The sequence below is a fragment of the Dermacentor variabilis genome, chromosome 3, assembly GCF_050947875.1.
Source record: "Dermacentor variabilis isolate Ectoservices chromosome 3, ASM5094787v1, whole genome shotgun sequence".
Taxonomy (NCBI): Eukaryota; Metazoa; Arthropoda; class Arachnida; order Ixodida; family Ixodidae; genus Dermacentor; species Dermacentor variabilis.
In genome coordinates this window covers 169,909,838-169,936,989 of record NC_134570.1, presented here as the reverse complement: position 1 = coordinate 169,936,989, position 27,152 = coordinate 169,909,838, and the positions used below count along the sequence as shown (strand labels likewise).

The following is a 27,152-nucleotide window of genomic DNA, read 5'->3' as shown; positions in this document are numbered from 1 at the left end:
CCTGCGCCAAACTACTGTATCGCGGGTCATGCAGGTGGACAGAAGAAAAACATGTGATGGTGCCCCAACGGGCAACTCTAAGGTAATGAAAACCAAATTCAATTTAGGAAAACAGATGATATTCTTCGGCTTTGTAAGTAATGTTACTTTGCTATAGTGAAGCAGCAATGCTCACGGGGTTAATGTTTCTTTATCTTACCAACTTGCCAAAACAAAAATCCTAATGAAGGCTATATCATGCAGCTGCATTATGCCCAAATCAGTTCGGGGAAGAAAAAAATCACGACTTTCGAAATCTGGTTGGCTCCACTAAAGCAGAAAAAAAGGAGGCTCAACTTGATCGTCACTTTTAACAGGGGAAGCTGGATTTCTTCCTCGCTTCGCGCGACACGTTGGTTACCACTGCTACAAAATCATCAGCGATGACCCATAGGAACCAGTCATAAACGCTAGTCGTTGCAACGGCTAGGCGCGGTAACATCTGCACCTGCGTATGAGAGCCGAATTCTCGCCACTTTTATTGCGCATTAGGTGTTTCAAAGTGGAAAAATGTATGTGTGCATAGTGCGGGAACCTGGGCAGGTGGTGTAGATAACTGGTTGTGGTGTGCTTCGTACTTCCGTCAATTGCACTTCGCTCCTCGAACAGGCAGTACGGGTGCTGCGTGAGCTCCTGATTACTTTAAAATACTGCGAACATGGTTTAAACCACGGATATGGTAACTCTACGCGAACCGCAATTTCTTCTATGAAATGTTTATTTCCATCGTCTGTCAGAAAAGCCCGGTCCAACAAACAAAGCCGGCGCAGAACTCGAGTAAACGAAGCAGACAACCGGAAGTGATTGATGAGTTGGAAGGTGGCGTCACCAGAAGGTGCACCGCAGGGTCCTGTTCATGGGGCTGTCCTCGGAGCAGCCGAATGCTTTTGCGAATGACGGCATGTTGCTGAACGGGAGGTTCACCCTGCGACACAATGTCGACGAACGTATACATTTGAACATGCTAAGGATTTGCGCGGTCGGGTACTTTCAACAGACCTATTAACACAATCCGTCTTTTTTTTTTTACCCACAGTGGGACTACCACGCCTACAACCCGCTGTACGCTTTTGAACTGCTCAATTGACTCGTCTGCTCAAGATTAAGCTAAAGAAATCTCGTCAACCTGACTAACAACCAAAATCTTTTGTTTCCTCCTTGTTCCAACGTATCGTGCCGGAACACGTTGACATGAACCGACGAGCCATACTTTGAGCTGCGCTTCTGACAATTCAAAAGTGCCTGTTGCGTAACAAAGTAATAGAGACTGAAAAAGAAATCAATTCAATTCAGAATTTTGACGTACCAAATCTAAGACATCATTTATTTCATTTATTTCATTTCAGCATCAGACGAAAACAGAGCCTGATGCCGGGACAGAAGCTAAAGGCTAATGGAGCCTGACGAGGCCTCTGACCCTAAACTGTCTACAGCGGTAACAGACACAACACAAATCTTAGAAACAAAGGAAATAAAGTAAAAAAAAACGCAGCATTTGACACCTGTACACAAACGTATTGCATGTACGGTTGCACACAAATGACACATAACAAATCATACATAATAGGACGCTAAGCAATTTACTTGAATAAATCCGCACAAACAACTGTTGTACAAAAACATACAAGTGAAATATAATTGTCAGTGAAACTGAATAATGTTGGTTGAAACCACACAAAAGTAAAATAAGAGCAATTGCTAGAGTCATTTTGTGTTATATAGAGTTTTATGTATCCTTTGTGAGAAGACAGTAAAATATGAAAAAGCACTTCAATTTTGGCTATAGTTAAATTGGCAAGATAACAATAGCTCCCTAAGTTGGCTTTTAAATGCTTTTAATTTGCATTCAAAGTTTAGCTTACCTTCACATTTGCTTAAGATCGCAGGTATTTGATACGCCATTGTTTGCCTTCCATAATTTGTTTGGATTTTTGGTGTTCGGTGTTTTCGGTGCCTCAAAAGGTATTCAGCGTTTTCAGAGTCCATAATTCCGTATAGTTTCTTTTGATGGATTACTTGCAGCGCTTTTAAATAATATAACTGGTCTGCCTTTAGGATGCCGTGTTTCTTAAACAGAGGAGCGGTTCTTAAGTCTTGTGCATTACCACAATAAGATTCAAAACAGCGCAGAATAGAGATAATCAATTTACGGTGTACACGGTGTATTTACAGTGTACTTACGGTGTATACGGTGTACCTCATCATAATGAGGTACACCGTAATGAGAGACTCGAGATTAATTTGATCACTTGGGGTTCTTTTACGTACACACATAAACCTAAGTACACGGATAATTTTCAATTTCAGCCCATGGAAATGCAGCCTCAGGAGCCGGGAGTACAACCCACGAGCTCCAGCTCGCGCAACGCCATAGCCGCTAAGTCACCTTGGAGATTACCCAGAAGGAAAGTGCGAAGGGAGAACAGATGGAATATCCAGAAGCCAGCAGAATGTTACGCACGTGAAACTCAAGCACTAGTTTACGCTGCTGTAAGCCTTTATATATAAAGGATGTAGAACTTATATATGCTGCCGCCCAGCCTGCCCGTTTACAAATTTTTGTATTACCTGTTAATCATTTTATCGACTAGTTCGCTTCAACGAGCTTTCTAGTAAAGATGCGAAAGTCCCAGGTTCTTGCTTTCTGTAGTAAGAACAAGATCTACTTATGTTTACTAGTGACGCATCACGGCGGTCCCATATTTAATTTCCTCGAATAATTATAAACGTTCTTCAAGAGGATGGCTTGTGCTTGCTTTGCGAGTAATTTCTCAAGAATTTGTTCACCAACGATAACATTTATGTGGTGCTCACGTATGCATCCTACTTACAAACTAGACTCTATAAAACAAATTAAATTATGAGGTTTTACGTGCCAAAACCACATTTTGATTATGAGGCACGCCGTAGTGAAGGACTCTTGAAATTTTGACCACCTGGGTTCTTTAAAGTGCACCTAAGTACACTGGTGTTTTCGCATTTCGCCCCCATCGAAATACGGCCGCAGTGGCCGGGATTCGATCCCGCGACCTCGTGCTCAGCAGCCCAACACCATAGCCACTGAGCAACGAAGGCGGGTAACTCGGCTCTTCATGCAGCAAGTCTCTCAGTTCTGGAGAGTTACATTAGGCACCAGAGGTACTAAAAGATAACTGAAGCGCATATTACGGAACAAACAATTGAATAGACAAATTATTTTGCACAAAGCGACATTACTATCAGGCCTCTCCCACCCTAAATCAACAAAGACAAGTGCTCTCACCTGTACTTTGCCGGACTTGTGGTACCATGGAGTATTTGCTTCCTGAGAAAGTCCTCCTTCTGCTCTTCACAGAATCCCTGCGTCCAAGCGGTCAATATACAATACATAAGCGCATCCCAGCTTGCAGTGCTTGCTATAATACATTTCATGATAACGTGCGCTGTTTGCAGTACTTTATTCTAGAGTTACCGTCTAAAACAGGTCAGCGTGAAGGACTACTAAACTGAATGCCACCAGAAAGATGATTATGCATTTTGTACCATAACTTCAGGATGAAGAGGACCACAACTGCTATTTTATTCCTGCACTTTATATATCTACAGCTTTATATGATAATCTTGGTTGCACTGAAAGCAAGTCCATATTAACACATAGATATGTGCGTATGTGAAATTCGGCCCTGTTAACGTCGCAGAGCGGGAATATAGCTGTAGAGCATAGTGTATGTATGATTCTGCAATATGTGATTTGCGTCGTTCCGCACGCCTATGCAAGTTCTGTCAGTTATTTTTTAGATCAGTTGCGTTCAGTGGCCTCATGCCAATGTTTCTATAGGTAGTTTTTGCATGTTTCACGTCCGTAACACATTGAATAAGGCGCAAAATTCTGATATTGCATAAACCAATGATAAGCGAATGTGTCTAATCACATCTACAGAGACAGTCTGACAGTGGGTTAGATATATATCCGGCGTGTTTCAGCGAACACTTCCAAACAATTTTAAAGGTTGCCTGTTGCAGATAGTAAAGTTCTAGTTCATGAGCTGGCTTACTCGAAGAGACGGACAGTACTTGCACAAAATTGTAATGCATAATCAACTAATTAAGTCAATTGACTAATTAAATCTAACTAATTACCCTATGGGCCATGTTGCAATTTACAAATTCTTGCCGCGGAGTTCGCAAGACAAATCCACTTGGAACGAATTCTCAGGGTGACACCACTTTCGAGGTATTAATTCCCGAACATTGCGGAGAAATACATCGGCGTTCCAGTCACTTTCTTAACAAAACGTCGTTTTATGCATTGAAGCACAAAAGCAACTGGAACGCCAATGCATTTACCCGCAACGTTCCCCTCATGTAACGTCCCGTTTTGGGACCTTTGAGGTATATTAAATAAATGAATCAAACAACGCTGCGTGTTACCGCCCGATCCTTGCGTAGGTGGTTACGTAAATTTCACGTCAAGAGATTGGAATAAAAACTGATTGACTTAGCTTTACCTTACAGGGCTTCTAGCTTCAAAAATAGTTCTAAGAGAATGTTCCTTTTGAGATTACTGGTTCGATTCCTCTATTCCAATATGTCCGTCTAAAAAGTGAAGAATAACTGGTGAATTTTGTTAATTAGTCAAATATGCGTTCTCACATGCAGTGTGTGTAACATTTATCTCTTCTAGTATTACAGATCAATAAGTGCGTTTGTGCTAAACGACACTGGCTATACTACAGAAATCGGTTAACGTTAAAGTAAAATACCCGTTATGATGTATGTAGATTGTTTGATATCTACAGAGACCATATTGACGGCAGTGGATTCGCAGCCCTTATAGGAAAAATTACGCGAAGCATTTGCATTCAGCGAATTTGCGATTCCGGAATATTTTATGGTTTCTTAAGTAGCCGCAATATCGTTACGAGGGGGAAGTTTACGCACATTTCAGTTCTCCCTTTGAATATCGCGCACTTAAGCCATCATGCTAACGGCTGACGAGGACACTATATACCGATTTGCGCCTAGTATGTTACTACAAAATGGCGCTAACTCTGAAGTGGTTATCAGGGCAAAATAAAGTAGAGTTCACAGAAGGTGCTTATTTTACGCGCGAGCATCGAGGCGCTTTCGCAGCAAGAAAATCCCTACCACCTGACATGAATTTGGGCGAGTTGCTGTTTTTCTTTACAGCAGCTTTTATTTTTGCCGATCATACAATTTTCACGAAGCCGAAATTTCAACCTAAGTTTTCTCTGCGCTGGAGGCTAAAGCTCAGCACCGATGTGCTGCAGCCGTTATCTTTGTTTGTGCCGATTTGTTTGTGTGGTTGACCAATTTCAAACGCTGCGACTTGTTGGCGGAAACATGTTTTATGCACGAGTTCCGTTTCTGTCAAAAGTAATGTAGACAGTACCAACCCTATTATAGTGAAAGAAATTCTTAATTTGTCCTTCGAATGTTTCGAAATGGTTAAAATAAATATATTGTCAAGGAATGTCAATGGAAGTACCATGGCATAGGAAATAAAGAAGAGCTGATCCAGGGTGAATTTGTTGAGTCCAGACATGGAGAAGCGCCGGTTGTCTATGTCCATGTCGTCGACCGTCTGTCGGAAAGCCTGTGATGATGAAAAAAAATGAAAATGGCATACAGTAACAAAATGACGAATAAAGCCTGAGCCATTAGCATATGCTGTTTACATTTTAGGTGAATAACGCAAATTTTTCGTAAATAAGAAAAAGAAGGCCCAACTTCCGAAACCTTCCTTACTTCAGTAAGGGAGCATGAATGGCGGTTGGGCTGCCTTATCTGAATTCTGATAGCTCCCTTAATTAGCCGCCCTCAGTGAAAGCTTCCTTAGCGCTCCCTCACCATAAGGCGGGCTCGAAATTACCTTCGTGCTGCTTTTCCTCGATTTTTTCAGTGAACGAGGATTTCTATGCTATGTCTTTCTCCATTCCTTTCACTGTACGATGGCTTCTCGGCAATGATTGCCCATGTGATGCTCGTCTGCGCACGCGCTATCATTTTGTACTGGCCGGCCTAAAGTTACAATATCGGGGCCGGCTGACAGGCGAGAAGGAAATGGCGGTTGAGAGTTTTGATAAAAAACATCAATGCTTAAATGCAGCGCCACGTCCACCGTTCTCCCCATCTACACGCACGTTCTTGACTTTCAGGCGCCTACTCTTCGACGGTGGCGGCGCCTTCACTGCTGCCACGTAGCAGACGACTTCCGGTATTGTTGGGCCTGTATGGTAGTGGCTGGAGTCGGATGCTTGCAGTCTGACCGCAATTTGTTTCGTTTTTTCTTAGAAATTACACCTTTGATGTGTACCTCTGAACTGAATCGAAAAATAGGTATTCCATTGCTTGCGCGATTACGCGTTTAAATGAGCTACGACGAGCCGGACATTGTGCGCGCATGTACCCGTTTTCTTTCATTCGGTCGCGCTAGAGCACAGTGTGAAATGCTTGGTGCTAATAGAACTCTCCGCAAGCACAGTTGCCGTGGTAAAGCCCCTAATACGTTGCGCGCCTTCTCTGGTGTGGTGTGCCTTTTCGCATATTGCGCTTAGTTTTGGTACAACTGTATGTAATAATTTACTTTTCAGCGTCCCAGCGCACTCGGCGTCGCTGACATAACTCGGCTAACGTGCAACTACTTCAGCGTAAACATCAAGGTAAAACTCAATGGAACAAGTGAGGGGCTCCAAAGCTTAGCTGACAATCTCAGGAAGTCTCCTGCACGGTGCCGCAGTGCCACTCTACCTGTTACTTCAGGTACAAAGTTCGTAAACAGGGATAAGGTGCCTCAGAAAGGCTGGCCGACGTTTCGATAGGGGGACCTATCTTCGTCAAAGGCAGCCTCGTCATCCTCGGCGTGTTAGTTTTAAAGGGTTAGTGCAGTGACGTCACGTGCGGGTGTTGTCGCTGGCGGCTGGTTTTAAAGAGAGAGACTACCAGAGGAAACAAGCGCTGTCGTCGGACGTCTGAGCTTCGTTCCCAAGACGAGGGGACAAGAGCGTGAAAGTGGACACGCGGGGAGAAGAGAAAAGAAACAAAAGCAGAAAAAAAGGAAAAAAGGGGGGGAAGCCAGGGCGGCAGCAAGACAGAAAAAGGGGGGGAGAGAGAAAAAGAACAAGAAAGAGATAAACAAAATTTTAAGAAAGACGGGGGCTAGGGAGCGCTTTGGGGATGCGAGAGGTTAGGAGGCATTTAGGGGGAGTCGTTGGCGGCATGTTTTTGCGGCATTAGAAGGGCCGGTCAGGCGGTCACTGCGCGAGTAACACAAAAGGCAAAAAAAAAAACCAAAAAAGGACACGCACACACACAGAAAAAAAAAGATGAGTTGAAAAAGTGACTTGAGTAGCATAGCAGCAATACGTCGAGTAATCTTGAAATAGTTAAGATGGCGACGAGGAGTCTGCGGTGCAATGTATGGGGTGACTGAAAGGCAGCGGCGTGGTATTTCAAGGGGCATTGCCCCAGTCGCTCAAAGTAGGTGTCGTTACGGCGGCATCCAGAAATGGCGATACTCTGGGTTGAGGCGCCGAAAAGGGCATATTGACTTCGGAATGTGTTGATTAGGGGGTTTAAAAAAATAGATTTAAAGAAAAGGAAGGGAAAAGAGAAGGGGAGGGGGGACCGAAGCCAGAATATCAAACAGGAGGGTGACGCGCGTAGAAGCGGGCGGGGGCAAGTGTACATGGCAGAAGGGGGTCGTAGAGTTGATATAGACGTAAAAACCTGAAAGAGTACATTAAATTGAGTAGTAGGCAGGAAAAAAAATTTCTTCGAAATGGAAGAGTAGGTGAGGTTAAGAATTAAGGTTAGCTGGCGGCCTAATGTGTTTTGTGTCTTGGTTGATGATATGAGAATTTCAGATTTAAGTTACCGCTTTTAAAGATTCTAAGTTGCCGCGTGCCAAATTAATTCCTGTCGGGTGTAGGCAATTAAACTTGTGTATGAGGTATGATTCCGTATACTTCCTTTCGCGAGGGGAACGGAAATTTGTTTGTAGTATATAGAGCCTTGCTTTGTCAAATATATGACCATGTTCATTAAAGAGGCTGGCTGCTGCTTTGGATAAATTGTGTTTTGTGTCCGCGCGGTGACCGTGGAGTCTTGTATGAATTTGTTGTCCAGTCTCACCTATGTATTCTTTGCTACAAGCGGAGCATTCTAGACAGTAGACTACATTGCTTGATGTGCAGGCGAAAGCCGAAGTTACCTTGTGTGCGTAATTCGACGCTGTGGGTTTTACTGTAGTAGTAGATTGAATATGTTTGCATGTAGAGCACCTGGGGCGGCCACAGGGATTGGTTCCCAACTTCCTCTTTGTCTGTAGTTTGGCGTGCACAAGAACATCTTTAAAATTAGTGTTCCGTCTGTAGGCTACTCGGGGAGGGTCGGGAAAAATCTTCCTAAGTTTCTGGTTGCTGGTGAGAATTGGGTAGTATTTATTAAGGATGTTATTCACGTTTGGGAGTGCGTTTGAGAATTTAGTAGTAAGAAGAGGCGTTGTTGTTCTTGTGATCCTCGGGCGGGGCTTGTGGACCTCGGCTCGATCAAGTTTGGTTGCAGCGATGTAGGCTGTTTGAAGGTCACTGTTTGGGTGGTTCCTGTTTGATAGAGTTTCTTTAAGGCGATCGAGTCTATCTATGTAGTCTTGGATTTCAACGCAAATGCGACGTAGTCGTGTGGCTTGGCCTTTAAAGATGCCTTGTTTGCAATGTCTGGCATGGTGGCTGGTATATTCTAGGTACTGTTGTTTGTCGAAAGGTTTCCTATACAGCGTTGTCTTTAGCTCACCATTGTCAATGTATATTGTTGTGTCCAGAAAGTTTATGCGCTCAGTTGAGGATTCTGATGTGAATTTTATTGTTGGGTGAACAGAGTTTAGACTATGCTACATATTTATCTAGACTGTCTTGACCATGTCCCCAGATTATCAGTATGTCGTCTATGTATCGTAGGTATGTGTGGGGCTTGGTAGTGCAGCGCCATAGAAAATCTGTTTCTAGAATCCCCATAAATATGTTCGCGTAGGTTGGTGCAAAAGGCGTGCCCATGCTTGTACCATGTATCTGTAGGTAGTAGCTCTCCTCAAATTCGAAGTAGTTATGTGTTGGAACTAATTCAAGGAGAGACAGGTAGACTTCAGTAGAGTGTTGTGCATTGTGTTTAGACAGCGTTTGTTTTATCGAAGATCAACCATCAGGGATTGGAATGTTGGTGTACAGCGCCGTGACGTCTACGCTGCGAGAATTGTGTTGTGGGGCAGTGTGCCTATAGTATTAATGTCCTCTATAATTCTCAGCAGGTGGGGCGTATCTTGTACAAATGACGGAATGGCTTTTGGCAAGTTACCAAGGTAGTGGTTAAGGAATGTGGAGCTGCTCTCTGTCGGGGTGTTGTTGTTTGATACTATCGGACGGCCTGGGATAATAGCAGTGTATAGTTCAGCGGATGGAATTTTATGAATTTTTGGAAGGAGGTAAAAACGCCCGGCAGTTTTGTTGCTTGGTTTAAGAAATTTGTATTCTGACGGTGTTATCAATTCATCAGCCAAAAGTGATTTCAGCCTGTTGGTAATTGTCACTGTGTAGGACCAATGTCGGATCGTTATCTAGTTTGCGGTAGTGTTCTGGGTTGTTTAGTTGTTTGTAAGCCTCGTGCTTGTACTTTTCTACTGGCCAGATAACTATACTTCCACCCTTATCTGCTTCCTTAATAACAATGCCATTCCGGCAATCCGATTTGAAATGATATGACTCTCCAACGCAGTTTTGTTTTTAGGTCGCTTAGATGTCTTGGATTGGCGTATAATTTCTTTAGTGACAGTCTTAAGGTATATGTCAAGTTCTATGGCTTGTTCTGGTTCGGGAGTCCAAGTGGATTGGGCTCTAAGCGGGGTCGTCCTGGTGTCTGGTGTGTTTGCGAAAAAGTGTCGGATAAGCATTCGTCGGGAGAGTTCTGAGAGGTCCTTGTGAAGCTCGAATTCATTTATTGTGTTGTTCGTGGGGCAAAAGTTTAGGCCCTTTCTGAGTACGTCTACTTCTTTTTGACTTAAATGTTTTTGAAATGTCTATAAAATTGGAGCGGTTTAGTTCTGTGGAAGTTTCCTTCCGGTCTGGTACTTCTAAACTCGAGGTCCCTCTTGTCGGCGTGTGGTGGCTGTTTGGCTGGAAGGTTGTTTTTTGATTAAAATTTACTTTTTTCCTTTGTTTTTGAACCAATTTTCTAGACTGTTTTTCGTCGTAATATTCTAAATCTCTCTTCTCATCTGGTGTCAGGGTTATGTTCCGAAGTCTGTGGCTAAAAGTTTCGATTTGCTGTTCGCAGTATTCCTTGAGGATATTCAAAAGTGAAAGTGAAGCATTGTGCAATGCTGTTTGCTAGTTTGCGCGATGTTGTGGTGGGAGTGTTCCTAGAGCTGGTACAGCATTCAGTGTTAGACCTTTAGGAATTATATTTTTCTCTGTGCAGATTGTGTAGGTTTTCAGATGGGAGGTGTAGCTCACATGTTTTTGGTAAGTTTTCTAGCCTGTAGGAATTCGGTGCTTCATGGCAGTGAAGAGTTATTGATTTGCGATGTCTGTCATTTACTTGTCTTCTTGCGGGCAGATTTGCGTGGGGTGTTTTTCTGTTTGACCGATTTATTACCGCATGCCTGGCTTAATTCGATCTCGGTGTCTGTTTGAATTTGTGTGTGTGCAGGCAGGCGTGTGGGGGTCTGTGTGAAGACTTCGGTGGTGGGTTTTCTGTTGTCTCTTGCAGTTGTGTCTGTTTGCACTGTGGTTGATGTCATTTTTGGTGTTGTGTGTGCCTTGTGGTTCTTTGCACATTCCGCTGTCTGTGTTTCAACTGTTCTTGAGGTGACTGTCGCAGTTGTGTTGTTCGCGGTGGCACGCTCCGCAGAGTTGGTGGGGGTGGTATTTGAGGTGGAATTTAAAAGAGTTTTTCTGTACTTGTCCTTAATAAAGGACTTGATGTGTTGGGAAACTAGCTTTATTCCACTGCGGTTCAAGTGGAGGCCGTCCGAAGCTAGGCGTTCGTGGGGTGCTTCGTGTATTTCTGCGTGGTGCATGGTGTCAACATTCTTATGGACGTGTTCTAAGTTGAAAATTAATGAGTTGAGCTTGTCAATCTCCTCATTGTGCTTCTTGTTTTTGTTACTTCAGGTAGTAAGACCGTGAACAAAGTTGTTATGCGAGAGCAAGAGCGCTGTTAGTTTGTTATTACTCGCTTTTAATAATAGTCGCCTCATTTTGTCTGAGTGCACGCCATATGGTCATTTGCGACCACATGGCGTATACTTGTACATGGCGTACATTTCTCTTATCCCTGCAGTTTTGTGGCCACAATGCTTCTGCGGCGGGTCCCCTTAAGCATCATTCCTCGTAATACTCATGGTGCTATTTTGCTGTGTGTTCGTTTTTGGTTTGAATTAAAAACAGCTTTGCACCCACAGTGCTGTGTTGCGTTACTCCTGTGCCTGAAAGGACGAGATTCATTATTAGACTTTACATAAAAGTGTGAACCTCATCTGGAACTAGAAGCTATAAAATAGCACTTCATTCTTATTTGTTTGTTCGGTTGATTGTCTGGTGCTGGTCATTCTTTGCCAATAAACGAGCTTTTATGGACTGGACTGGACAAACCTTTATTGAGAACCTGCAGATTGGCGGCCTGTCCTAGGCCACCAGGGTGCTCGAGGTGAGGCTAGCCTTTGCACCATTTGCCGCGCCTGCTGAATGGTCCAGACTTGTTCCTGTAATTCTGAGCTAGTTTGAGCTTCGTGCCAGGGCTCCTAAAGGACGTCCGTAATTTTATGATCAAAAAGCATTGTAGTGTATTTCCACTGTCATAAGTTGTGTTTTAAGTATGCGTATTCGTGTTTACATAGGCTGCAGCCAGCGTCGGAGAATTGCCTGTGGTATAGACCGTTTCATCGGGCCAGGAGGATAGGGCGGCCGGAGAGCCTTTCCTCCTCTCTGGCTTGGGCGATCCAGCGCGGCGCTGCTTGAAAGTAATGCTGTCGCGTGCTGCGGAACGATTTCGATATGTTTTAGATCTTACTTTGTGAAATTTACGTCACGTTCGTTCATATAAGGTCGTCAGGGAAGCCGTTCGGTGCATCGGTAACTACTGGAGGCAGAAATATGTCTTGGGGGCGTGAAAATGTGACGCGCAAAATCAACCGCGGTGTGCGCGCATTATCAGTCGCGGTGCGTGTATGTGTTGTTTACTATTTTGCTTATATCGATTTTAATTCAACAAAGAAAACCGGCGTCTCTGTATTACCAGCAATAAATGGTAAATCAGCTCACTGTCTGATCGATTGGCGTAGGGAGTAAAACATAAAACATAACAGCACATACTCGTGCACGGCCAACCTAAGGCAACCACGAAACATCTGAGCGGCAGGCGCTATCAAATATTTGTGATACACTGGCATCGTTCTCACGCATTTCAAGTATAGTATGCTTGAAATTACCATATGTCTACGCTAGCCTTTCTGCATGAGGCCCATGGCGCTGCTCAACACAGCGATCACTGCAGTTGGTGAGCCAGCACGATACATATATAAGCTGTGTGCATCGGCATTGCCTTTTTGGCCTGTATACAGCCATAATATATGAGAGGGTTCGCATAAAAAGAATGTGATGGCTATTTTCGAGCGCAAAATTTCCGTGATACGTGTGAGTCCGTTGTAGAGACCTCAACGAAAACAACCGAAAAAAGAAATTCGGTTATCATCCCCTTTCACTAAAAAGCAAGAGAAAACGGGCGAACGCCGCACAACGTTTATAAATATATAACCGCTGATGCCGTACGCTTTGACCATGCGCTATATAGAACAAATATATCTGTAAACCAGCACCTATTACTACTTAGGACGTTCGCGCAGTTCGTAAACGGTCGCTTTGCTGGACAAGCTTAATTCAGAGTGTAAGGTATGCCCCTATTACTCGCCAAATCTATTTTATTCATGGGTGGAAACCTCATCCATCCAACCAAGTAGTCACACAATGTAACCTGCAGCGAACAGTTTGAACGCTTGTCAAAGTATAACAGTACAGCCCCTATCGTAGCAGAACGGTACCCACGCTGTTACGATCGTCGCGTATGTTTCATGGCTCCTAAACCGCAACTTAGAAATAGAGGATAATACTGAAATAAGGTGAAATTAGTGATTGGAACATTCAGAAAGAAACAATTGATCTCCGAGGCTGCTTGTAGGCTCAAATATCCGTGCACACATCGCGCTGCGTGTTCCGTCCACCTCAACGCGAGCAGAAATTCCGGCCATGACGCCTTAACCACTTCAGCATGTCTCACAGAACCGTTTACCACGTAGAAAACGCACGTCCTACTAAATAGACCACACGACCACGAAAACAAACGCCAGAACGTATAGCTGCCATGCAAAAGACCGCTTTCACCCAAGCCAGTATGGCGCTGCTCATAGGCGGCGCCACTGCGTTCACAATATCGCGGCGCCTACGAAAAAACGGTCTATAGATGCAGCTTAGCTGCACTGCGTTTTGAAACGCTCTTCTTTGTAGACGTATCCAGCCTACTTCTTGTGATCTATGGTGAGTTGGCGCTGGTGAGTTGGCGTGCGACAAGGTGGGCCTTCTCATTCAGGTCGGGAGGGGGGACGGGGGGGGGAGTGTCTGGGTCCTCTTCATCTTCTCCTATGTGCGTCGGCATCCATTTCAATCATTCGGTTGTAATGACTCCGTTCTTGAAGACCTCTGCCGTGCTATTTAGGATCCTGGCCGCTTCACTGGAGAACCACGCTCCTGTGTAGTTTCTAATTGCTAGTTTAGATTAGAGTCACTGATAATTCGGTTGTAGCCCCTGCTGCTGAGTACGGATAGTGCAATGTACACTTTCTTCGTGGCTTCTGAGTGCCTGGCTTTGAGCAGGCCGATGCTGTTTCTCATTTCGTGTCGATGGCCACGGTCGTGAAAGCTTCTTTATCCGGCTACCTGACCGCATCTACGAATAGGGAGTTCTCGTCCGTGCCGTGGGTTTTCGGAATTGCTATCGCATGGCATTTCCGCCCTTCCACATTGTAGATATGGTGTATATTTTTTGGCAGTGCTACGGTGACAATTTTGGCTCTAACGTCAGGGTGGAGCATTTCTTTGGCGCTCCTCATTCCGCGGCAATTTATCTTCAATTTCTCCATGATTTTTCTGCTTGCCCATGTGCTGGAAAGCCTTTCGAGCTTTTATGGTCGCCTGTACTTTTAGAATATCCCATTTGTTATACCTGTTTCTTCTTTTGTGTGTACTTGTGTTTGCCATGTTTACATTGCTATTATTTCCGCTCCTGCATAGTCCTATAAAAAGTTGCAGTATAATTAAAAAAATAAATAAATAAGCAATCATGTAATGTAATATCACGTGTGAAAACGCTTCGTTACTACTGATAGCATTACACAACTTTCCATAAATAAATTTCGAAATTATTGACAGATTGCAATGGTCCTCTTCCGAACTTCAGCGCATTTGCATGCTCAAAAACCAACAAAATGCAACAGCACACAGTACAAACGAATGCACAAGTGACGTGGCATCGGCGAGACGAGTATGCGGTGCAAAACCTCGTAGTATCCACTGCGATTTTGCAGCATCCCATTTACCTCACAATACGGAAGTATGGCCGTTCGTTAATGCTTATGGCTCCCCCTTACTCCGGGAGGCTCGGAATCGCGTTGACTGCACATCTCGTCGGAATCGCATCTCGCCGTCTGCGCGTTTGCACCGAGTAGCTGGTGTCCCTGTATACGCTCCCGCAGGCAACGGGAGCAATAAAGTGACATTAAGAGTAGCAAGATGACAGCGCCGTCGTGGTTGCCGATTTCAATGCTTGGGCGCTATGGGCGAGCGTTTCCTCTAGTTATTTTATGTGTTCTATCGGAGGACTGGCGCGGAGCCAGCGGGCGAACGGCAATATTCAAAGGACAGCTCAACTTTTGTTTATTGAGAAACTTTACGTTCTGACAAACGATAGCGCCCTCTATATAAATTTTTAAGTACAAGCATATTTCAAGCAGGTCCCGAACACTGCAGCTCGATCCGTGCCCCTGCGAGTGATGGCGCCGCAGTTGTAAATTGCATTTTACGCCTGCCACCAGGAACGCTCTTTTCTTAAAGGGCCCCTGAAACAGTTGGGACAAATTTTGTAGACGTGTAGGGTACAGCTAAACTTAAACATTTGCACCACAATTTGTGTGAAGCGTGTTATATTAAGAGAGCTACGGACGATTTCAAGTTACCCTCCTCCATAGCCTTGAATTTTCTCCTCGACTCGTTCGCCGAGTGATGGGGGCTAAGCTCCGCCTTCACTGGCTGTGCGTCATGGTGGCACGTCGTGTCATCTACTTCCGGTTCTCTAGGAGCGCGCGTGCGAAGCCTCTGCAAACTCTTCGCCAGCTGCTTGGCAGTCGATCCCAAGCGAGAACCATCGAAGCAGCGTGCGTTGCGAGCATTCTGTCGCAGCGCCGAACGTCTAATATTCCAGTAACCACAGGCGAGTTGGGCGTTTCGACGGATGGATGGAGGCATCAACTCAAGCTGATGAAGGAACTTTAGCGTAGACATACGTGAGCAGCCAGGTTGGTCTGCACGGTCAAGCCACCGATTGGCGCAGAGCTTACCCAGCCAAACAAAGAGCTAATATTGCTCTAATTGAGTGTAAAACATTTCAGACATTTACAAGAACAACGTGTTAACGATTACGCTCGTGCGAAAAATTCACACCGGCAGCAAAAAAGAATACACTTCGTTACTGCTACTGTGTTTGCTTGAGCTCTATGCCTCCAGGTGGCTGCACCGTGCGGACCATTCACATTTGCGCTCTGCTCATCCCGCGAAACGGCACGGTCACACGGCCAGGCCCTGTCCCCTTGCGCTTGCGTTCACCCGAATACCGGATTGGCGAAACGCTGCTGCTGTTGTAATCCTCCGGTGTAAAGTAACGGCCGCAAACACGCAAATCCTGGCACCGATCGGACAGCGGTAGTCCGATGCGCTGCAGCCACTCCGCTCGTCTGCTGCCTCGCAGAGGGACACGATGTCGTAGCTTGACATATTACCAGTCGCTACTGACCGTGGAGCTATCGTCGAAAGGGAGCGCGTTGTAACACAAGCAGACGACACTTGCTGTGTGCCGGAAGTAATTAAATGTAGTAAGAAATGTTATTGTGAGTTTTTTTCCTGTTACTTTCTTTTTATAGGAGCAAATTAACTAACATTCCAACTATTACGAACAGCATTTGTTCACCATAAAGTTGAAAAAATTATTGATGACGCGCCCCGGGCCGCCCATCGGATAGCTCGCCCTGCTAGTGTCATTAGGGCGATTTGCTTCAAATGGTTAGAAGGGGCTAAAAATTTAGCACAGCGGTGTGCTGCGATCGGCAGCGATGTACATATTTAAAACCTAATAATAATTTACACACTTTACGCGGAGCACTTAGACGCGTCAATGAATGATCAGAAGGACCTACTCTAACGACTCTTTATGTTTGTACAAAATCGTCAAAATCGTTTCAGGGTGCTTTTAAGATGTAATGCTCTATCGGGCCTCATGAATTTTTGTTGCAGAAAAGTTATTCTTATGGAACGAAAATTACCCAAAATTAAGTGTTTGATAGCTTTGCGAATAATGAGGCCACACAAAGCGGCGATTGAGTCCATAGGCCGTGTCCATAGGCGAGCCTGTTTTGGCTGTGCTTTTGCCGTGTATAGCTTCAAGCCCGCCTTTTTCATCGTCATTTGAATCAGAAATGGGGAAGGCGCCATTTACTCCTGCTTTCAGTACGTTGTAATAACGCCTGCAACACGAAAGTTGCGACCGTTGTACACGTGACTGAATACCGAGAACTTTTCGAGGTAAGACGCTGGTTGTTCTAGGGGTGAGTTTAAACTGGTGCAGGCTGTAGGGTACTACTTCTATTCCTTGATTATCTGCGCCACAGATGCATTTTGCGCAAATTGTTCTGAGCAACCACAACAATTTTCGCATAATAACGGGCACGGTCTCTATTTTATTGGTGTGCAGAAAGCCAAAACCTCTCCCCAATCACACGCAATCACACAAAGACAGCGATCTACGTGTAAGAAGCACTGATGTGAGATAGGACTTGCGCAAATCTTCGCTCAGTTATGCATAGCTTTAACGTGCGTCACTTCCGGCGCACTACGGGAGTGTGTCAGCATTTTCTGGGTACCTGCTGCGTAGTTGCTCGCGCTGCTGTATTGCTGATCTAAGGTTTCTGCTCGCACTGCGATCATGCCGATGCGCACAATTGTCGGTTGCCGTGCCAACATAACACCGCCAAGGAAGCAAACTATGCAGAGCGAATTATGTATAGGCCTGCATTGTTTACCAACAGCGATGACGGGGCAGCGCAAACGCACAGTGCCGTCAGAATAATGTAAATGCATGTGGCTAGCCAGGTGAGACGGATAAAACCGAGTGATTTACAGGGAACGAATGACTCCCTTCCAGATTTAAGAACGGATCCATGGTTGAGAGGAGCACAGAAAAAAAAAGAAGAAAGCAAGCGAGGCGATAAACATGGCCTGAGCGCTGTGCAAGCGCCTTGGCTCGTTTTCTTTGTACGTTCCGCTGCCCCATATGCAGTCCAGTCATTTATTTGTTGCTACTTCCAGATGCTCATTACATTGCTGGCGCTCGTTGCCCATCATTGATGATATGAGGGAGTGAGTGCGTCTTTCGTAACAGATTAATATTTCACTATTCGATTTTGCTGCTACCTGCGTGCCTCACAAGTGATATTTGTTAAGCTCGTTGAGCATAGTTATGGCTGTGCAAGTGGAATCACAAATGCTTATCAAAGAAAAGTTTAGCCTGCTTTAGCGTCTTTAGTTTGGGTGTACAATGAAAAAAGAGGGACGTGAAGCCGGAAGGAGGCTACACGTGAATGCCTTATCACTACTGCTGCGCATCGAACCTGCGCATGAGCCAACCGTTCACGCCGAACAGCAGTGGTCACAAGAACGTTAGCCGAAGCGTTTCTCATTCCTTTTAGCTCTATCGCAGTGTCCATTCTTCAGCTAACTGTTCTGTGCCTCTAGCACTATCGTTGTGCGATAGTGGCGATGTGTATCCGAATTTTTCCCTGCCTCAAATGTTACATTTCACGCTCCAGGCTACGTTATCGCGGCATGCTAAAGCATTGTTATCTATACCGGTTCCGCGAAGATGTGGCACAAGCGCATTACGATAACGTATTACACATGAAGCAAACTCTAAGTGGTATGCGTAGCCCACGCGCAACGTGAGAACATAGACTTTCGCTGTAGAATCATCAACAGCGACAGCATTAAAGAAATTCCGGACACAGAAGCACATCTTGCAGTAAGCCATAACTGAGTAACAGTGACAACGGTCACCGGCGAATAGCAAAGCAATGATATTCGCGATAATAAATGTTATCAACGTCTCACATTGGCACCGGCGGCGTAGACGAAAGTAACATCGCTGGTCACGGCACCTTGTGAGTAAATATTGGACTATAGAGCTGTTCCTCGCCCGAAAATTTCTCGCAGAAACGAAAGAAAGGCCGAAAACGTTTTCATGAAGAATATCATGTTCCTGTGCACGTCTCTGCGCGCCGGCGCATCAACCTAGCCGAACATAGCTTCTGCGCCTTCCTTGCGAGAACTGCGCCGGAAGTTGTATTCTGCCAGTGCCGACGTTCCTTTCTACATTTGTGGCATCGCGAATCGCTGCCGCTCTCACGTTGACTGCTATCCTCTCACCTCGAAAAGTACTTCCGGTGCTGCATTGTCGGCGACGTTCATTTCGGAGGTTCCGGAAGAAGTAAGCTGAAAAAAGAAAAAAGAGCTTAGACGTAAAGACAGAGAGACCATCGTTTCTAAGTTACCGAAACATGCGGAAACTATTCCACGAGCCCCTGCATGCCTCTACCCCTCTTTGGGTACGAGTGATCTCACCCGGAGATGGAGCTTGCGGTCGACGATGCCCTTGTACTGTTCCATGAAACAGGACAGTACCTGGGCGTACCGGTAGTGCGTCTCCTCTGTCCACCACTTTCTGTAGGTGCTCGACACGGTGTACAAGAAGCCTGCGTGGATTTTCTTATTTAGAGTCGTGGCGTAGCGCTTGGCACCGTGAGCAAAGTGACAGCACGTCCCAATTTCTGCGGGACGAACCCCACATACGTATGCATACTTATATAATGGTGTCCTTCTATTTTCCTCGTGGTATTAAAATTTAGGAACTTGCCTAAACCCACACTTTACCTAACGATACTAGTCAAAGGCAGCTGCATTGATGTCCACTCGACTCTGCCACGCCTTCGATCCTCCGGCTCGCTCATCCTAATATGAAACGCATCTTGCTGTGACGAATAGTAATACCCAATGTGAGGTTACCCGTGAAGTAGTGAAAAGAATACGACAATATACGTAGACGTCCCTCACTGGAGATCTACGGAGAAAGCAAACCAGTAACACAAATTCTCTCTACGTCGCGATGGTCTTCTTAACTTTTTTCGGGTGAGATCGAGCATATGTAACTCCGAATCTTAATACTTGAGAACCAAAAAAAAAAAGGAACCAGAACTCCGATGAGAAATTCCAAATGAAGGAATCCATACGTTTTTGCGGTTTAAAGTTTATTTGAAATTTATTTTTGCAGCCCTACAGAAAAACAAGCATACATTTAAAGCAGTACATTAAGAGGTATCCAAGTAGAACTATATGGGGCAGCTGCTCTTACACAATGCAAACAAAATGACGATATAAGCAGATCTTGCCTCTATTCCCTAATGCTCGAACGCACTGGATAAATATTGTTACGGCGCAACCAAGAGAGGCGCCAGCCAGAAGAAGACGATTTGACGTTTTTAGGGTTGGCCAGAAGAATTTCAACCGACCATCTCACCCTGCATCATCGAAATGAGGCGTGGCTTCGCCTGCTATTGCTGGCGTCCCGCACCTCGTGCACAAACAACTTTCTCTCACCCGACCTTCTTCCACCAGCCTCGTCGAAATGAAGCGTGACTTCATAATTCGCCATGACCGTTTCGAGTGTCCGCCTGTCTGCCGGAAGCCCCGCAGTGTACAGGCCTCTTTTGTGTGTGTAAGTGTGTGTGGGTGTGCGAGTTTAGAGAGGCCCTTTCGTCGAATTGGACCTAAAGGAGAACTTCGACGAACCCGCAACGCGCAGAAGAGACGGACAGGCGTCTACAATTCCAGGTGGTGTGACGACCTCCTCTCTGCAGCAAGCTCGGTATAACCAGAGGAGGCGGGGCCCTCTTTCTGTGCCGGTCACGTGACGTCGATGGAAGCAAGATCGCGCCCATGATTGTAGAGAGCCTATTTAAGGGGCTCCGAAATGTACTTTTAATGACTTCATGCTCTTCTCATTTTGGTTCATCTACCTCTGAATAAACCGTGCAAGTTTCGCACTAGAAAATCGTCTCGTCCTTGCTTGGTCGCCATGGTCTACCGGATGTCTGCAGCCCGCCGACAACGCCGCGCTACCCAATAAGTAGCCTCGGTCGAGCTTCGATAGGCAGGCGCCGTTACTTCTCGGCAGCAGTACGGTACGCTACCCTGTAGTACGCAACAACGTTTAGAGGTGCAATGGCTCTCGACAGCCATCTTGTATGTGCATCGTTATCTTTCGTGTAAATACTGTAAATACGTCTTTATATGTGACTTCTGCGATGTAACAACATACTTTTCTGCGCTTGTGTTATCGCTCTGCGCTTGGATTCCATGTCAGCGAAAACGTGTGCTGTCTGCCAAATCAGGGTGGCAGTTATCTTGTTCATGCTCTTACGGTCGCCTTGTATGGCGTTTTCAGCGTTTCAGTTCGACGAGTAGTTTTGGCCACCCACGTAGATCGGTACGAAGATATGCATCTCTTTTCACCCTAAAAGGTAATCTCGTCGGTAAAGCGAATGCGATAAGCCACACGAAGAAATAATAGTAGGCTTGTATTAAAGAGTTTCGTATCATGGTTCCTTACCTCGTTTGTCGATAGCGCCGAGCATAGCATGGGCAATCCTTGCGCCTGGCCGAGAGATGCTGAATATACTGGAGAAATTTAGACGGATAATTCACATTTAAATGTACGTGCCAAGCGTTAGTGTTTTTCATATACATTGCTGACTACGGCAGCCACGCATGTCACTTGTTCATCCGTGCAATGACCTATTTTTCGAAAGCGCTTTTATCCAGGATAACACCAATACCAACTTTTCGAAGCTAATTAAGGCGCGCAAGCCACTAGTTTCAGCGACGAAAACCAACTTGACTCCTGAGAAAAGTTGTTTTTACTGCGTATACGAAGCGCCGCACATTCGTAAGTGAAAAGGCACAGTGCCCACACGAAGCGAAGACGACTGTGTAAACACTTGTTTTCTTCGCAGGGCCAATTTGGAGAAATGTGTTTCCTGAGTAACTTCATATGCAAAAGGAATGAAAGTTGGGCGAGTTGGTACGGTAAGATATCCTTATCTTACAGCGTGAAGGGACTTAAATGAGGATTTCAAGCAGACAGGACGAGCGCTTAATCTCAACTGAATCATTATTGAAAGGATCAACACATATAAGTGATTGCAAAAACCTAAGCAAAGAAACATCACATGGCCTAAAGAATATCGCTAGACACATAAACATATCAGCAAGTAGAAAAGCCATAGAAACTAAACAAGAAAAGGCACTACCTGGGAGAGACGCACGTGCTGAGAAGATAATCAAATTGGCTGTCTAACCATGACATTGATACCTGGCTCAAGCAAGTCTCTCCTAGTCTTTAATGTCAAAGAACTCAATTCATTTGATGCTGATCCTGTATTTGTAGAAAGTTCAGAGACTTTGAAATTGACAAAGTGCATTCTTTCTTCTTTTGTGAGCAATGAACGTGACGGCCGAGCACAGCAGCTTCTTGATCTAACGCTCTGCCAAAATGAATATCGGAAAACGAATGCAATATCTCGTTGTCTCTTCGGCCTTTTCGCTGAAATAAAATCGTTGTGCCCAGTGACATACAATTTGTGACGCCTAGGAAACTAGAAAAAATACTGTTGGTAATTTTGTATCAACATTCGCAGGGATAAAAGTAACTTATTTCACATATTCTCACGCAGAGTCAGCGCTTAATCCGTCCTATACAATGCGATTGGATGCAGACTGCTGCAGTTTGACAATACGCACACATCCCCTTTCGAAACTCACATTTTCTCGCCACTGGCGACTCTCGCCTAAGCTACACCCGCCGTGGTTGCTCAGTGGCTATGGTGTTGGGCTGCTGAGCACGAGGTCGCGGGATCGAATCCCGGCCACGGCGGCCGCATTTCGATGGGGGCGAAATGCGAAAACACCCGTGTGCTTAGATTTAGGTGCACGTTAAAGAACCCCAGGTGGTCAAAATTTCCGGAGTCCTCCACTACGGCGTGCCTCATAATCAGAAAGTGGTTTTGGCACGTAAAACCCCAAATATTATTATTATTATTATTATCTCGCTTAAGCTACGACTGCACTTCGGGTTTTGTGGCGCGCCGGCGTCCGACAAGCCTTACCACGATCCGAGGCGTGGTTTGCAGTGCTGGCTTGGCTCCTTACGTCCTCACACTCTCAAGATTTATTACCCTAACAGACTTTCGTCTCACCAGGCTGATGATGAGACTGTTGTCAGTCGCCAGCCCATTATATACGATCACTGCACGAACGAACCACGAAACAACATACCTAAGAGTAAGCACTTCCTCTTCCGCTAACGAACTTCTTGAAGTCGGGGCTGGTAAAGCGTACATTGGTATACTAAGATGAGTGAAAGAAGATCTGGCAACTGATAACTTACGCAGACACGTCCGAATGCAGAATAGGCTCACTGAATAATCCCATTGGTATATCTGAAAGCATTAGATTTGTTTTCAACGTCAACATCAAGTAGAATGAAAGAATATATTTACTTTAATGCCAAGACTTGCCGTTACTATATGCGTCACATGTTTTAAGCACGTTTTCTGACGTTTGTGAATAGGAAGTAACATTTAAGACATATTTTCGCTTTGTTTTTGTAAATGGGCCCCAATTAAAGGAGAACGCATAACACCTATGCTAATCAACACGTTGTAGGATTCTTGTACCTTGAAGCGCAGAAGTAATAAAAGAAGAGATTAGACTATGTCTGTCGTGCCCAAGGCACGAAAAAGGCGCTATTAGAACGAGTGGAACATGACAAAGGCACCTATAATAATACACAATGCCGATGAGATTCGCGGAAGCGACACAGAATGAAACAGAGAATTCACGCGTGTATGTATCTTGTCACGTACACAAGGCGTTGGCTTCGCAGTCGTATCTGCACTCCAAGTCGAAGGCGGAGCCCTGCCACCTATTACGTAAGGAGAAAAATGTATTTCAACATAAATACGTTACTGCTATTTCCTGACATCACAGTGAAAGCAAGCAACGCAATTACTCGCACTTTGTTTGACCTTTTGGCGATTCTGGCCATTAGTTGAGGATAATTTTAAGAAAGAAATCGTCATCATGTGAAGCGAGTGAATCGCTTACTCTGGTTCGGCTTGATCCTTGGAGAACTTGGACCAGTACCGGTGCATGGTTGCCCGGCGGAGGAGGTAGTAGCTCTCGGCTATTTCCTTGCGGTTCACCATGGTCTGCGATGTAGCATGGAGATACAAGAGCAACATGCTTGTCTTTTTTTCTCATTATCACCGATCTACTCTGTTGTGTATCTTAGCTGATGCATTACGTGTTATTTCGGCAAGCTTGGCTGACTGAATAAATGGTTATTCAGCCTGGTGATTTAAGGTATATTGAGGGAAGAAGAAAGAAGGTGACAGGTACGATGCCCAACAAAGTCGATTCTTGAGCACTAGTTGCAGGATCAAAACACTAACATCTCATATGGGGTAGCGGAAGTCGCTTTTTTTATCGAGGACAGTAGCCCGGACGTGGTCCTTATAGTCAGTGCAGATCATCCATGCGAGCGTCATCGAATAGGCGATTGTTGTTGCACTACGCCCTCATAAGAACGCGGTCACTAGGGCAGCAAAAGCAACCCGTGGCTTCTTGATGGGCAGCAAAATACCGTCCGCTCTGGCCTGTCGAATAATTAATATGTATGAAACCGTGGGACTCACCAAAACCTCTCCTTTTTCTAAACGCTAATCATACCGGAACTATATAGTATTGAGGTACAGGGTGTTGAAAATTAAGCTTTATGTTTTCCTTAAAATTGGGCACTGGGAGGCACGCGAAGACCACGTGAGCAAATTAGTTATGCGGCCAGGGGAACGCAAAACGAGATTAATATTATCGCTGTCAGCAGCCCAATCAACTGAAATTGAATAATTAACTTTTTGCTGACTGCAGTAAGTTGGTTTGATTGTATTGAAAAGTTAGAGACTGTCGTGTTTCTACGCAGTATCAGTTGTAAGAATTCTTCTAGCGTGTCTGTGCTCCGAGATATCGGACTGCAAATTTTAATTGTCGCTCGCATGATTACGCTTTCAAGAGAGTGCGGACCGGTGCAAAGCTCCTCCCTGATGTGACGCGGCTGTTGCGTGCGGCGTTTAGTCTGACAACGGGGCGGAGGCCTTGGCCAAGATGATAACTGACCCTCTTCCCCTCGTGGCTGGCGAAATAACAATTCCGAGAACCCGGAACCGCTGTAGTAACGCGACCACGCAGCCTGTAACGTTGGCGACAGCTGCCATGCCGAGATAATGGTGCGACGAACGGAGAAGCCGGAGGGCAGTGCGCGTGCGTAAGGGTGACTAGACGAGCGGGCGTGGTCGTTGCCTCGGCTACGAAAATAAAGTAACTGCCAATTTAGAAGTATATTAAGTTTTATTGAAATCAATAGCAACAACTGCGCGGCACACCGCTTTGTCATATCTTGATTTCGCCGGCCGAGTGAGGAAGGGGGACAATTATCATCTTTGCCAAAGTCTCCGCCCCAATGTCAGACTAAACGCCGCACGCAACAGCCGCGTCACATCAGGGAGGAGCTTTGCGCCGGTCCTCAGCCTCTTGAAAGCGTAATCATGCGAGCGACAATTAAAATTTGCAGTCCGATATCTCGGAGCACAGACACGCTAGAATTCTTCCAAGTGAAACTGTGTAGAAACACGACTGCTTCTAACTTTTGAATACAAGTGTACCCACTTACTGCAGTCAACAGAAAGTTCATTCGTCAATTTTAGTTAATTTGGCTGCCGACCGCCATAATTATCATTTCACTTTGTGTCCCTCTGGCCACATAACTTATTTGCACAGGTGGTCCTTGCGTGCCTCCCAGTGCCTAAATTTAAGAAAACCATAAAGCTTAATTTTGAACGCCTGGTATAAAGGAAAGACAGGGCAGACTCGAGAAATATAAACACTCATGGCCTTCCAGTCATAATTTTCTCTTTCATTAGTGCCTAGGTGCAATTTTGAAATGTATGTGACTGTGCTTAGAGCGACACTTGAAACCGGCTTGGTGCCTTGCCTTTAGCCCATAGTGTTCATAATATTCCTCCGATCGTAACCTTAAACATTTCCGCGAACATTTACTCAGCTTCTTTTGCTTATTCATGTTATGGAAAACTCCCAGCGCCGTAAGAGTCAATTCAACAGCAAAAAAAAAGTCATAGTTTCGCCGGACATCCGAAGCATTGATTGCGGTAGCAAATTATTAGACAGCTTTCCGAAGTAAGCTAAGTCGCTTTATCGGCTGCATAAGCTGCTGCAAAGATTTGCCCACGAGCTAAATTAACCACCACGCTGTCACACACTCACAGACAAAAATGAAGACATCTTTCCCATGACCGCGGGCACTCGCTATAAGAACGCTGGTGTGATGAAGAGCGCTAGCAGAGGTGAGCTAAATACCCTTCGTGCCCCTCTCACTTCAGTGCGAACTATGCCCAAAAGAACACAGCGTCTCAGGTCTGGTAGCCTGCGAACAGAGCGCAGATTGCCTCCAGAGTAGGATGCGCGCTTCCGTTCTCTGCCGCCGCAGTTTGAGTAGAAGAGCAGATGGGCACTAACCTGCTCCCTACACTCCCCCTCCTAGTGCGCGCACATCTCTACGCTTCAACCCCCCCCCCCGGCCGCTGTTGCGCACGAGAGAGTACAGCACGCACCCTTCTCGCCTTCCTCGTTTGCGAGCGCGAGAAGACACTGCCGCATCAAGCCATCATTATTCCTGGCTCACCCTTGGACGCTTTCTTCATTCGCAGCTACATCATCGGGCGCACGGCTTTGACGTTATCGCACATGGACTTACTAGCGAACATCAAGCCGACGCCGATGACGTCGGCGGAAATTAGCCTGGAGTGTACACGTAATTGCTATCGCTATAAAACATGCGGCAGACGCGTATTAAATCACTAATGAAAGTAAAGTGCTTATGCAGGAGCCGAGAGAGTAAAAACAATCCCTGTGGGCTACCCGTACCGAAGAATAGATTCGTGCCAGCTTGTCCGTGTCCATAATCCAAAGAGGGTAAAAGATGTTCAGGCTCATAGTCTTCAGCTGCGAAGAAATTAAAGAGAGGGGAAGTGAGTGTAAGTATCGATGAGTCACAATGCAATAACTCCGCTTGATTATATCGGGTTTTGTCATTCATGCTGTAGGTAGCCTATGCACGAAATAAATATCTCGTGAAAGGGCGACAGGCAGTGACAAAAAACGCAAGCAATGGAACTATATATACTAACAATCACAATATTAAAGAAATGATTCCAATAGTCCACTGACACGAGGCATGAGAGAGAATTTTTGGCAACACTGGTATTTCTGTTTCTCTATAATATATAGCGGTTATAAGTTATGAACTCTGCCTTCATGGGCTGTGTTAAGTCCAATATTATGTTCAGATAATATATCCAAGCACTATGAAGGAGCCCCATTATATAACAGAGCTGCATACGCTATTAGAAATAAGAAAAACAGTAGACTGCGCAAGAGGAATGCGAAAGAAACACAAGGAACCTTTACACTCCATGTACCAGAGCGAAAAAATATAGAAAATAGGAAGGAGCTATAACACAATAAGCCACAGTAGCCAATACATAAGCCACAGAACAACAC

General features: G+C 45.3%; 1 protein-coding gene across 1 annotated transcript in view; it reads right to left on the bottom strand.

Moving 5' to 3' along the window:
* Positions 1-777: 777 nt before the first annotated feature.
* LOC142574315 (neprilysin-1-like) overlaps positions 778-27,152 on the bottom strand; it is a 93,314-nt gene continuing 66,939 nt past the window's right edge. The window contains exons 14-23 of the mRNA XM_075683432.1: positions 26,517-26,594; positions 23,625-23,728; positions 23,384-23,442; positions 22,906-22,957; positions 21,070-21,137; positions 19,026-19,156; positions 18,831-18,896; positions 5,528-5,635; positions 3,302-3,378; positions 778-964 (exon numbers count right to left, since the gene is read on the bottom strand). Coding sequence (XP_075539547.1) covers positions 865-964; positions 3,302-3,378; positions 5,528-5,635; positions 18,831-18,896; positions 19,026-19,156; positions 21,070-21,137; positions 22,906-22,957; positions 23,384-23,442; positions 23,625-23,728; positions 26,517-26,594 — 843 coding nt within the window. The 3' untranslated portion in view covers positions 778-864. The remainder of the gene's footprint in view (positions 965-3,301; positions 3,379-5,527; positions 5,636-18,830; positions 18,897-19,025; positions 19,157-21,069; positions 21,138-22,905; positions 22,958-23,383; positions 23,443-23,624; positions 23,729-26,516; positions 26,595-27,152) is intronic.